A 14,650-nucleotide genomic window follows, 5' to 3' on the forward strand; every position below is an offset into this window, starting at 1 on the left:
CTGGGTGTCTAGTAGGCATCAAGTAGGAATAACAGCCGTCGATCTTACCTTGAAACGTCCCGATTCGCCCTTAAGCAATTTGTTCAAAAGGTAAACTGAAAATCTCACTCATGCTGGACGATACTTGGAGCAGATTGTAAGCAGTGTCGGATTTAGGAATGGACAACATGGGCAGCCGGCCATGCCTACACGGGGCGCCCGCACCCAAAAAAAAATCATTGTGGCGATTACAGCCTCAGCAGGTCAGTCCATTAGGGGCTCCGTTTATAAACGCGAAGGGTCGTGCGCTCTGTAAATAACGCGGAATGTACGACTGAGGCGCGCAGTTTACGAGACTGAAGGGGCGCCCGTTCCGGACCCCGAGGGGAAAAGCTTGTCGTAGTCCCAAACCTGAAAGTTAAGGGGCGCACACTCCGATTTTTACATAGAGGGGCGCCGTTTATATAACTGAAGGCTAACACTGATTATGGACACCGCGCGGCGCCATCTCACCTCTCACCGTTACATTTTTTGATTAGCTCTGAATTCTAATTATTTAGATAAGTAGAGAATTCAACTGATCTCCACGTTTGATTAATCTACATGTTTGTGATACTTGCGTATATTAGAAGAGATGGTTTGATTTTGAGGTTAATCTCGAGTTCCGGAGCCGCAAATAAAAACGTCTCTTCAGCCCTCAGCCCACTTCTACCGAGCTTAGCAACCATGAAGATCTCCCACACTTTGTGGATGCTGGCGCTCTGTCTCCGGCTCGCAGGTAATTAAGATAAATGGTTTATTTATTTGCGGTATTTCTACGGTTAACGATAGAGGCTGACATTACTGTGTTACCCCCATGCTGCATGTTTCGTCGTTTACAATTTATTTATCTACGAGCTGAAAGACCTTGTACATATTTACAACTATAACCACTAACTTCCTAAGCCATGCAAGCATCTGCACAGATTAACACAAAATGTATATTGAAAGCTCAGACGTGAGTCTAAATTATTAATATGTACAAATCTTGACAATATTAAGCTCCGTTAACATAATAATTAAGATTGCCAGTTAACAGTATTCCTGGAGAAAACAAACTTATGCGGAATAATAGTAACAGATAATGTCACTGTTCTGGTGACCTGGTCCAACTGGCCCCCCTCCTGCAGCAATCGACAAGATCACAGTTACATGCAGGAAACGATTCATAAAAAGCAGGTTGAGTTTTGCAAAATCCCAGAACTCGTAGTATCTCTGGTGTCAGAATCCATGGGCAGGGAGAACAGTTGTTTGGCAGTGCTGAAAGCCCAGCTCAGTTATTGCGTGTGTGGAGTTTGCACCTTCTCCTCTGATGTGGAGCCGTTTCATTTTGGGCACTTTGATACTCCACCCGTATTTCAAAGAAGTGCCTTTGGACCGAACTGAATTTTTTAAAGTGGACGCTTATCATTAAAAGTGGGCAATTTTTGAGTCTGCTCTGATAAGCTGGCACCCTGTCCTGGATTGGTCCTCATGTGGTGATGCTAATTTAGGGTTTCATTAGAAGTTGGGTGATTTTTTATATTTATTTAATGCCGATTATCACTTTTAAAAAAAGATTCAGAAGTCGCCCCCCACACCCAAAAAAACGATATCCTATGCTTTCCAGTGTTCTCTGTGAATTGGTACCAAAGGGTCACTGGTAATTGCCCAAAGGATTAATTATAATAATAATAATAATTCTTTACATTTATATGGCACTTTTATGGTGGTCCTGCTTGACCTATCCTCAAGTGCAGAAGGAAGTTAGTGAGTATATAAAAACCCTTGGCACATATTTTTCAAAAATCTCTGCCCACTGGGGGAATTCCTAAAGACTGGAGGATAACAAATTTTATCCTGTTCTAATGTATAAAAGGGGTGATCAGGTGGATCCAAGTAATTATAGGCCAGTAAACTTAAGAAGTTTCATCAGAGGTAAATGAATGGAACAAATTATTAAGGAGGAGATCGAGCAGCACATGTCTAGAACAGGGGTTTTAGTGAACAGTCAGCATGGGTTCAGATGAGGAAAATCGTGTTTCACTAATATAATGGAATGCTATAAGGAAGCAACAAAAACACGAGGCCAGAGAGGTGCATATGATATTCATCCTGATTTTCACATGGCTTTTGATTTGATTCCACCTAAAAAGGTTAATGATCAGACTAAAAGATGGGGGAATTCTGAATTCAGGCTGCTGCTATGTTTAATATGCATACACAATCTGAACTAAAATATAATCAATAAGCTGGTTAAGTTGGCAGATGATACCAAACCAGGTGGAAGGGCAGGTAATGTAGAACCAGCTCAATTGTTACAGAGGGACCTGGACAGCATGTAGGCTTGGGCAAATTAAATTTCATCTGCCACAAATGTAAGTAAATGTAAAATATCACAAATAGGAAATAGAAATGGAAGATTTGAATGGACCATGGGAGGTATGAAACTTGAAAGTGCCCCCTTATGAGAAGGACGTAGGAGTCATAGTGGACTTAACACCATCTTCAGCCAGACAGTATATAGAGAAGCCATTAGGAAGGCTAACAGAATGTTACGTTATACAGCACAATGTGTGGAGTACAAGTGAAAGGAGGTTTATACGCACTGGTGAGGACTCAGCTGGAGTACCATGTGCAGTTTTGGTCCCCATATTACAAAAAAGACACAACAACACTAGAGAAAGCACAGAGAAGAGCAACCATGCTGATTCTGGGACTGAGAGGTGTGAGCTATGAGGAGATATTGAAGAATTGAACATTTTTTTTAAGTAAATTGAGATTAAAAGGAGGCATGACTGAAATGTTTAAAATTATGAAACGGATCGGTACAGTGGACCCCAGCTATGACTTCAAGTAAATTCTGCAAAAAGAACTTGGGGAGACATTTGGAAACTTGGTAAAAGCAGATTTCACACAAGGGTTTGGAAATTTGTCTTCATGCAAAGAACCAGAGTATTATTATTATTATTAAATTACCAAGTAGTGTGGTTAAGAGCAAGACTTTAGAGATCTTCAGATCTCGACTTGACGTTATTTTTGGCAATCTACGTCAACAGAATGGACAAGGTTGTGGACTGAATGGCCTGTTGTCATCACAATTTTTCTGTTGTTCTAACAACGTGCCTAGTGATATTAACTATAGGAAGTGCGCACAGGGCTGTTGCACCAGGGTCCATCTGGCAGGGGAGCCCACAGTGACTGAATGGATGTTATGCTGCAAGATATTATTATTGTCATGCTTGCTTACCAGATGTCAGAATGAAAAGGTTGATGGTGTTATTATTCTGATTACTCCATAAACCTTAACTACGGCTAATGGCCTTCTGTGTTGCTTGACATACTGTAGGTCATTGATGGTGGTCATTTTTTAAAATTGGATTCAATTGAATTGATTTTTTTTGCACAGAGCCCATCAAATTCTAGTTATGCCACTGACTTTGCCCCATTATGTAATTGTGGGGATGGCAGCTACAGAGGTTTGGCAGTGTTGTGGATGCCATCACAGGTGGTCACATATCTCTACACTATCATACTCATGTTTCTCACATATAGGCTTGCGCAGACAATGAAATGAGCCAATGATTGTCACCACTGCAGCGGCATATGGCAGCTTCTCTAGAGCAGTGGTTCCCAGACTCGGACCTGGAGACCCCCTGTGGCTGCAGGTTTTTGTTCCAACCAAGTTCCGTTTTTATTGGACTCGTACCTTTTAATTAAGTGAGTCGTTAATTCCCAGTTTCTGTCAGTGTAGAAATTACAAACTAAGTTCGGTAGATTTTTATTAAAATGTAATAAGTAGGGGTGGCGCAGTGGGTAGCGCTGCTGCCTCGAAGTTGGGGGACCTGGGTTCGCTTCCCGGGTCCTCCCTGCGTGGAATTTGCATGTTCTCCCCGTGTCTGCGTGGGTTTCCTCCCACAGTCCAAAGACATGCAGGTTAGGTGGATTGGCGATTCTAAATTGGCCCTAGTGTGTGTGGGTTGTTTGTGTGTGTCCTGCGGTGGGTTGGCACCCTGCCCAGGATTGGTTCCTGCCCTGTGTTGGCTGGGATTGGCTCCAGCAGACCCCTGTGACCCTGTGTTCAGATTCAGTGGGTTGGAAGATGGATGGATGGATGTAATAAGCAGTTATATGAGGAATATGTAGTTTAAGTTGTTAATAGTATTTTCAACCTAACTTTCATTATGCTTTTCCAGATGTTCTGATTATTTAATTGATTACTTACTATTTAGCGGGTCTGACACTGAGGTCATTGCAGTTTCATCATCTTGGGTGTCTGCTATGTTTTGTTGTTAATTGTCACTATTAGGGCTAAGTGAAGGGAGCAAACTACACAGGAAAAGGGGAAAATAGGAACACAACAAAAGAGAGGTAAGCATTTATAGCTTTAGAAAAAAATAGAAATATTTCTTAATGTCTTATAAATGTAAAAAACATACTCTTGTGTTTTTCTGAATGCAGAATAAGAGAAGAGTAAAAAAGACCAGCTAATTAAATGAGATCAGTTGTTATCGATTATTATCATCAATTGTGAAGCAGGTTGGAACAAAAACCTGCAGCCACAGGGGGTCTCCAGGACCGAGTTTGGGAAGCATTGCTGTAAAGCACTGTCAAGTACAGATCAATTTGAAGAGATGAACACTGAGTGAGAATGGAATTGGAATTACTGTAGTTTTGCCAACTGTTTCCATCAACTTCAGTGCTTCACTTTGCAGAACAGTTGTTACTGAACAAGTTCATGTTTTCATTTCCTTCCCCATCTACAGGTGGTGAGAGGATCATTGGGGGCCATGAGGCTCGACCCCACAGCCACCCCTACATGGCCTTCCTGTATATGTTTAACAAAAGTACCCACTGTTTCTCTTGTGGAGGTTTTCTCATTCGTGAGGACTTTGTCATGACTGCTGCCCACTGCAATGCCTTGTAAGTGTTCAAATGCCAACTGGTGAGAGTTTTCTCAAGCTTCTCTTTCCTCAGTACTGTTTTTTTAGTAGTAGTGGCAAGCCTCATGGAACAAGTCATGGAGCACTTCAGCTGAGGAAGGGCATCTTAAAGTTCAGATTTCGTCTTGTCTCTTGGTAGTTAGTGACTTTGAAATTGAACTTCACCTCCTTTAAATGTCCTTTCAGAAGGCACTTCAAGCATTTTGTGACCCTAAAAAGGTTACCAAACAGAACATTTAGAATAGAACTTCATGTATACACTACTTAGATGGACAAAAGTCGCTATATAACAGGTCTGAATCATCCTACACAGAGAATTTTGTTAATTCTTACATGTTTAATCTTTGGATAGATGTCCTTGCATTCATCAGCTTACAGCCCAGAGTGATAAAAGTTGCTATATAACATAATGTCTGATACATTGTTGCTACTGTCATTTACAGGAATATTAATGTCATTCTTGGGGCTCATTCGATCAAAAAATCTGAAAGCACCCAGCAGATAAAACAAGTACAGAAGCAATTCATTTTCCCGCATTACCAAAATTTACAACATGACATCAAGCTACTGAAGGTGACCATTTTATTGTTCTTGCCATTTTGGTGTCATTCAGCCTGATCCTTTCTGCCATGTAGTCAATAAAGGAAACATTAAATAATTTAGATTTAATACTTGCGTTTCTGTATCTCCATGATGTGTAGCTGAAAAGCAAGGCCATCCTCAATAATGAAGTCTCACTTCTGCCGTTACCTGGGGACCATGACATGGCACACCCTGGCACCAAATGTTCTGTGGCTGGCTGGGGTTCTACAAGCCGCACAGGGAACAGCATCACAGACAAGCTGCAGGAGATGAACGTTATGGTCCTGCCAGAAGAAGAGTGCAAGCGGCAGTATCCCAAGAAGTTTACCAACAACCTGATGTGTGCTGGGGATAAAATGCATGAGGCTTTTAAGGTAACATAGTTTACAGAAAGCTAATTACTTCAATCTTTACAAGAAATCATTGGTTTCTATATGAGAGTATCATTCTGAAGGCTTCATGTTTTATTTTAATGTTATATTTTAAGTGATACATTGAGCTTCTTCTAAATCATACTGTGTACGATTTAAACTGTAACAATTAGTGATGGGCAAAGTAGGCAAGTCTGGATTCACAAAAGTTTTGCGAAACTGACACAAAAATTAATTTGACTCAATTGCAAAATGCAAAACTCATCATTTTTTTGGGGGGAGGTGGTTTAAAGATTTTTTTGGGGGAAGAAAACATAGACTATTGCCCTCTAAAGACTTGTTCACACTACCATGTCTTACCTCTGCTGTTTTATGCAGCATCACAGTGAAGGTAATCATCACCTGCACAGTAGAAAATCAATTCTATGCATGTGCCTTGCAGTGCATTTTTTTTTTTTTATTTGACATGTATATTTTTGAAATGAAGACACATCAAAGTGTACTAGTGTGCACATTACTATTTTCTACAAAGGAAAGTTCACTATACAAATGCCTACTTGTTTCCTCTCCTGCTGTTACCTGTACCACCATTTCCTGGTTCTAGATTCCTGCAGATGAGAGCTTCATGCTCTGTGGCACTTCAGGCATCAATTCTGTCTCCAATCCATCTTTAAGACTGTGATCGCCAATAGTGTCATCCCCTTATACGGCTGGTCACAATATCATTGGGGGTCTTGAGGCTTGATCCCACAGCCACTCCTTGTATTATCGTGATATTCTCCTCTATTTACCCTTTACTTAGGGGTAAGTGAACTCATCAGATTCGTTACTGGGTTGGTCTACTGTTGCACCTTAAGATTAACACATGAATACATACTGTAGCTGTACACATACACACAGAAACTCAACAGTGCCCTATGAATGACACACACACAGCTGATTAATCCCTAGCACTTTAAACCACACAAGTGCCTTAGGAATAACACAGCCTGTCACTCTCCTAGGACTTCATGAGACTTACATACACACAGGCCCTAATCACAACAGTGCCCCATGAATGATAAACACACAGCTGGTTAACCTCTGGCACTTTAAACCACAGAAGTGCCTTAGGAATAACACAGCCTGTCACTCTCAAGAGACTTACTTATTATCGGCACGAGCGACATATAATATTTTAAAGATATCTCTGACCTAAATATTACTTTTCCTCTACAATAATGCATTTAAAGATACAAAGGCTCAGCATCCTTGATTTATCAGCCAATAACACCTTAGTTTATGTATTGTTCCCTACTTTTGGGTGGTGCTCTCACCCTCAGCCCTTAATAAACCTTTCAGCCCAGAGGTAATGTCAAAAATCCAGCTACACCAGGTGCTCAAATACTGTAAATCTACCTTATTACTTCAGTCACTCGGACATTAATACAAAGCATGGAAAGTTAAAAGCAACATGATATTTATTACAAGAATACAGTAATAATACCAGTAGAATAATAGAAAATAGGACTGATAGTAAAGTCTGAATATATATATAGTCTTTAGAAAAAGCTTACAAAAAAGTAAAGATGACATGGATGAATATTGTAGGCAGCTTGTGATCAAGCACTCGTAGTTATTTATTAGTTGCTTTTCCGACAATCAGATGGAAACGGCTGCACGTTGACGTCGCTCTGTTCTCTTCTGACGTCTTTGTCCCTTCTTTTTCCTCCCTTCTTCCTATATCGCTCCTCAGACAAGGCATATTTATTATAAAATTCTATCTGGGGGTTTTACAAGATGTGTTTGTTAGATATTCTGTTTGGCTGGCTGTCAATATGAAGAATGAATTCACTGTTCGTTTTCCCAAATAATAAAACTTTTTTTGATGCTGCCTGGGCTATCAGCATTTCTTCCTTTCCCAGGCTGTAAAATAATTTAGATAGATAGATAGATAGATAGATAGATAGATAGATAGATAGATAGATAGATAGATAGATAGATAGATAGATAGATAGATAGATAGATAGATAGATAGATAGATAGATAGATAGATAGATAGATAGATAGATAGATAGATAGATAGATACTTTATTAATCCCAAGGGGAAATTCACATACTCCAGCAGCAGCATACTGATAAAGAACAATATTAAATTAAAGAGTGATAACAATGCAGGTATACAGACAGACAATAACTTTGTATAATTTTAATGTTTACCAATTTAGCTACTTTTGTCCCAGATGCTCAGGTTATAAACTAATCAACAGCCTTAGGCACCAGCATGTCTTCCTTTCTTTGTTGGAACAGCTGTTTTAAAAGTGAGGTACAACTAGGAAGAGGATATGCTTTGATGTGTCCTGAATTTTGTTCATCTGTTATTTTGTCTTGAACAAAACATCAAAATGTACAGATTTTGTACCCCACAACACCCCTATATGACCCATCTGTAGGTGCTTAATGAGGATACCATCCCTTTCCGCTTGGACTTTGTCATGGCCTCTGCCCACTGCAATGCCCACTGGTGAGAGTTATCACAAGATCCTCCTGCCTCCGTACTCTATATTTAGTAGTAATAGTAGTAGACTGCCATCATAATTAGCAAGTGTCCTCTTACCAGTTGTAAAATAAATCGAAAGAAGCAAATAAAGTGTTGGGGTCCCTAGGGATGCCCCATTTAATGTCCTGATGATGAGACAAAAGAAAAAAACTTTCAAATAGTTACAACACCAGTGAAAAAACAAAATAAGTCTTGGACAACAAGAAGAAGCTCCATCCTCTCTGAAAGCTGCTTTGAAACTGAACACCAAAATCCAGAGGGGTATCACTTCATATGCTCTTGCATTTTGCCTTGTAGTTTGTACCGTTGTGTTGTATTTCTGTGGTGGAAATGATAGATCAGCCATCTAGCTCTGTGAAGAGGGTGACTTGTGTTCTGTTTAATGTGCTGTATTTACCTCATTTGTTGACATCCATTGCACGCCCAACCTACCTGGAATGGGATCTCTTCAGTGAATTGCCTTTCCCAAGGTTTCTTCCATTTTTCTTTCCCTACAAGGATTTTTTTGGGAGAGGGGTGGTTTTCTTGTCTTGTTTAAGAGTCAAGGCTGGGGGGCTTGTGTGATTTTGGGCAATACAAGAAATATATTGTTGTTGTTGGTTGGATCCATTGACGTCACTAGAGTTGGTATCACCCAGTGTGGTAACCAAAGCCGATTTTGACCCCCACAGGCCCCTAGGTGATTTGATGAATAGAGCTCCTTAACAAAGTGTCAATCATACTTTAAAAAATGTAGTGTATGAACACCTTGCTGTTTAATGCAGTGCAGTAATTCTCACTATTACTGGTGCACCAATACCTAATTGTTACATCAGGCGAGTTGCAGATTCCATCCATCCATCCCTAACTACAGGGGGGAAGAACAGGGGGTCTGCTGGAGCCAATCCCAGCCAACACAGGGCGCAAGGCAGGAAACAAACCCTGGTCAGGGTGCCAGCCCACCACAGGGCACGCACACACATACACACACCCACATAGGAACAATTTAGAATCGCCAGTGCACCTAACCTGCATGTCTTTGGACTGTGGGAGGAAACCGGAGCACCCGGAGGAAACCCGGGGAGAACATGCAAACTCCACGCAGGGAGGACCCAGGAAGCCAACCCAGGTCTCCTAACTGAGGGGCAGCAGTGCTACCACCGCGCCACCATGCCGCCCAGTTGGAGATTCCCCCTTGATGATTTCAGTTCAAAACACAGCATAAAAATTTAATAGACAGTCATTTGGGTGTCAACCCCTCTGATGATGTCATTTAATGTCGTCCATACCTCCTGCACCCCTTTAGTGACACCACAGGATGGAATTGAAACTGGCAGAGTCTGGGCGGAAGTGACCTTATGGGTTTTCTGATGGCTTCTTCTCAAATTTCTAAAGAGAGAAGCGGACATTTGGTTATTGGCTGTGTAACACGCTTTCCCACATCTGTCCTATGTCCAGCAACTATTAGACATTCCCAAAGCGCATGTGTGCGACACAGTAAACACTTCTTTTGGCTCAATAAAAAGTTTACACGTAACAGGAAATGGATCCAAAGTTATTTTATTTCCTCACTAGAGATTTCTATTTAAAATACAGTACTAAATGACAGGAAGGCACGTGTGGAATTTATACATGTGAACACTTCCAGGCAGGAAATGAACACCTTTCTTTTTGCGTCAATGGCATGAATTTCACTAGAAATGGAATACAATTTGAATTTTTTCAATTTTGCACAAATCATTTCACTCATTACTAGTAATAATGATCAAATGTGTTGCCATCAAGTCCTTCACTCTGTTGATGAGTCAGGTAGAGTTTGCTCCACTTTGATGGACTTGGTTGACACTACCCACAAGGAGTGTAGACTCATTGGCACCATTTGGAATGTTGGGGCAGCTTCTGATGCATGATGATCTGGGGGAAGGTTTCTGAGGTGACCTCAGTCTTTCTATTGCAGGGAGATTCCGGCGGTCCCCTGGTGTGTAACGGAGTAGCCTCAGGTGTGGTCTCATTCACATCTTCTAATACTGAACTGGCCACTGTCTACACCAGAGTTTCTGCATACAAGAAGTGGATCGAAGAGGTTTTGAACAGCACCTGAGTTAAACAGGACTTTGGACGGGAATGTATTTTAAAAGGCTGTTTTAAACATTAACATTCAAGACATTTACATGGTCTGTGGGTGCTTATCAGCCATTTTCGTCTATTAATATTTTTTTAAAAACACCAGAAAGTTGATTTACACCTATAATAAAATGAAAAGTTCTCCTGCAAAGAGCTCTGCATTGTGTAGTTATTTAATCCTTCTTTGTGTGCTTAAAAAAAGCACCTGCTATTGGTTTATTCCGCTGAGCCTTTTTGTGTCATCTTGCAATTTATGGTCCATACTGACAGCCAATGTACAGACTACTGTCAAAGATAATCTGCTAAACCATCACAGTGTAAAATTAGTTCAAGGAAACGAGGGCTGCTGCCCCCTTCAATGTTCAGTTGGAGTTGTTTAGTCTACATGTTTTCCTCTTATTTGTGTGAGTTTCCAGCCACAGTCCAAAGACATGAACATCTCCAGGAGTGCCACGATGAGTCTGGAAGTTGAATGAAAGTGTCCTGCAGCAGATCATGTACAAGGCAGGTTCCAGCCCTGCATCAGAAGCTGTTGGGTTAGGCTTTGACTTCCCTGAGGCTCTGTAATCATACAGGGATCCTTGAATGGGCCTGTCAGGTCAAAGCCCAAGTGGACAAACATCCACTCAAGGAAATTAAACGAACTGAGTCCTGAAAGCTGAATTTAGGTGTGTAGGTAAGGATTTTGGACTCAATGAAAGATCAGTTTTTGGGACAAGAGAGGAACCTCTGTAAGGTAAGGTAGGATAACTATTGAATTAATTATTATTTTCTATTCCTTCTGATGCTGTGTTTTCTACTAGAAACTCTAGAATTGCTGATGGGTGCTGGCCTGTATTGGTCAGGTGAGTTTGTATTTTCAACAGACATAATACTGATGGCTACAGTGGCAAGAAAAAGTGTGTGAACCCCTTTGGGATTACCTGGATTACTTAATATACAGGAGTTTAGCTTGGTAGCTCTGGAGCTGCTTATAACAAAACACAACATCACACACAGGTAACATTATTAACATAAGTTAAACAATGTAAGTTATGAACAGTTGCAGAATATAGCAGTTATAAACGAGATGTGAAAATGGTGTGCAAGTGAAGGTGTGCGTGTGTGTGTTGGGGGGCTGAGTAGATAGATAGATAGATAGATAGATAGATAGATAGATAGATAGATAGATAGATAGATAGATAGATAGATAGATAGATAGATAGATAGATAGATAGATAGATAGATAGATAGATAGATAGATAGATAGATACTTTATTAATCCCAAGGGGAAATTCACATACTCCAGCAGCACCTTACTGATACAAAAAACAATATTAAATTAAAGATTGATAATAATGCAGGTAAAAAACAGACAATATCTTTGTATAATGTTAATGTTTACCCCCCTGAGTGGAATTGAAGAGTCGCATAGTTTGGGGGAGGAACGATCTCCTCAGTCTATCAGTGGAGCAGGACAGTGACAGCAGTCTGTCGCTGAAGCTGCTCTTCTGTCTGGAAGTGTCTGGAGATGACACTGTTTAGTGGATTATTTATTAATTAAATTATTATGTTTTATTATTTAGTGGATTACTGTTTAGTATGCACACATTTACATACATGTACATAAACTGTAAATACACACAGACACAGTTTATGTATGGTTGAAACCATTGGGTCATCCAGTGTGATAACCAAGGTTGGATTAAGACACCTACAGACCTCTGGGTAATTTGATGAATAAGGCTCCTCAACAGAATGTTCTGTCATACTTTAAATAAGGTGCTAAGTCTAACTTTTTTTTTGTAATCAATTTTTTTATTGATGTCAAATACAAATAGTAAGGCAATAAAAAAGGAAAAGACATTTTCATGTATAGATTTTGAAGAAAACCCCCTCACCAGCGCCCATTCAAAGCCCACCCCACTTCGGAGCTATTTAAGAAAGTTGATTAAGATAGAAAAGATAGAACATGCAGTCAAAATTAATAAGATCAACAAGAAGAATTTAATAATACAAATCCTTTCTTTTAATTTTGTGAAAAAATGATGATATAAATAAAACAATGTAATAATTATATTTGTGTAGAAAATAGAATAACAATAATAGAATAAAGTAAATTTTAAAAAATCTAAATAAATGAAAAAGTAAAATAAATTAAGGTGCAAATGGAAGTAATAAATAAATACAAATTGCACATTGTAACATTTAAAAATACAAAGTGCACATAATGAAAATTAAAAAAAAAAAAGCACTTCCAGTATGTGCAGATCAGACCTGCACAATGAATAGGAGGAAATTTAAACCATTTTTCTTTACAGAACTGTTTTTACCTCAGGATGTCTGATGTGAACGTCTCTCTCGAGGTCATTCCACAGCATCTCCATTGGGTTAAGGTCTGCGCTCTGAATGGGTCTCTCCAAAAGGTGACATTGATGTTTAGGGTTATTGTCCTGCTGCATCACCCAACATCTACTGAGCTTAAGCTGGCAGACAGCTACTCTGACATTATCCTGTGGAATTCCTTATGGTTTAGAATACTCACACAAAAACCACTCACACAAAACCAGATATCTAGAGATATCTCATCATATTTTGGTATTCATACTGTGGTGGTTTCATGTGCAAAATAATAATGGGATCAGAGCAGTGTTTAGCCTTGAAGTCATAAATGAGCAAGGTCAGCACACCACATTGGACAATGGCCTATGTTGAGGATTAGTAGTGTTGCTGAAACCAAATAAATAATACTGTATATACATCTGGAGACAATCATGAGTGAATTTTGTTTAAAAATTTGTGCTTAAAAAAGGGTTGGTGATTTTGAATTGCAAAGATCAGATGTGCTCTTTTTAACCAGGTCCAACAGAGAGCAAGCTTGATTACAATGAGCAGTCGACCCCAAATAAACATACGTATGTCACTTGTGCAGAAAGCACATTGCACATGTGTAAAGTAAACATAAACTGTTGCAAGAGAAAAACCTTCTGTAACATCAGATTATGCATTGGCATTAAAGGACACCAATGGATGAATGGTAAACATGAACGATACCTAGACACAAGTGTTGTGTGAGCTCTCTTTTGTTCACCATTACGACAATAGTGTACAAGTTGATGTAAGCTTGAAAGAATTGCCAGCTATGCTCGTGAAAATATGAACTGCAAAGTAGGCATTTGAAATAAAAGATGTGTCACATTCCATCAAAAAGGACTGCCGTTAGGAGAGCTGATGATAAAGAGCCACAGGAGATGCAGATTCTAGTACTCAACACACCCAAATCAACAAAATTTCCTAAAAGCACCAGTGACGCATGGACAAGACTGCACAACATCTGTCTTCTGACTTCACATCTAAACAAATAACTAAAGGAAGTTAACATTACCTACTAATTGCAAATATAAGCATCCCATGCCAGAATAAGCACAGGGTTTTAACACATCGTATATCCATAGACCACAATGTTTATCTAAACTCTGTTTACTGTTGTTATGCCATATACAGTAGTGTTGTGATTGTTAAAATGTCAGGAAGATATCAGCAGACAGAATCACTTCTCAAAGGCCTATAGCTGCTGTGGTCTATGAACGTGTGTGTGCCCGTCTCCTCTGTCATTACAGCATACAAAGTAATTATGAATCTTCACTTACCTTGTGTCACTGAGCTACTGAATGAATATCAGCCAGTTTAGCTTCTTATTTCCTTTCAGAGTCAAGTCTTTCATTCAGTTTCTTTTGCTTTCTCCCTGAACCCTGACAGTGTAGTTTAGTGCACAGACTGAAGGAATCAGAGGAGGGTGTTTTAGGATAAAGCCCCATGGGTATAGCCTTTGTAGCGCCGGATTTCACTGCTATTCACTACAAATTCTTTAACAGGTTGTCTCTAGACATGTATTCTCATTTCAGAATCACATCTAGCCCTGTGAGAACAGAAGTTTAGTGTACAGGAAGTGAAACTGCCAATTCACACCTGCTGGGTCCTTCCAGTTTGGAAAGGCAAAAATCCATTTGCCTAGCTTCATTGCTTGAAAACAAAAGAACTGCTTCAAAATCTGATTACAAAGAAAGAACTACTTAGGGTATTCAATGAAAGGTTAATCACACATCTGAATGAAGTACAGCAGTCAGTACTTTGTT

General features: G+C 39.7%; 1 protein-coding gene across 1 annotated transcript; it reads left to right on the forward strand.

Annotated features, from left to right (window-relative positions):
• The first annotated feature begins 599 nt into the window (after nucleotides 1-599).
• Nucleotides 600-10,686, forward strand: LOC114662633 (mast cell protease 1A-like). Its single transcript, XM_028816223.2, has 5 exons — nucleotides 600-757; nucleotides 4,764-4,920; nucleotides 5,384-5,513; nucleotides 5,642-5,896; nucleotides 10,369-10,686. The coding sequence occupies exons 1-5, from the start codon at nucleotides 706-708 to the stop codon at nucleotides 10,510-10,512; spliced, it is 738 nt and encodes a 245-aa protein (XP_028672056.1). The 5' UTR covers nucleotides 600-705; the 3' UTR covers nucleotides 10,513-10,686.
• Nucleotides 10,687-14,650: the final 3,964 nt, after the last annotated feature.

Source organism: Erpetoichthys calabaricus, chromosome 12, assembly GCF_900747795.2.
Source record: "Erpetoichthys calabaricus chromosome 12, fErpCal1.3, whole genome shotgun sequence".
Taxonomy (NCBI): Eukaryota; Metazoa; Chordata; class Cladistia; order Polypteriformes; family Polypteridae; genus Erpetoichthys; species Erpetoichthys calabaricus.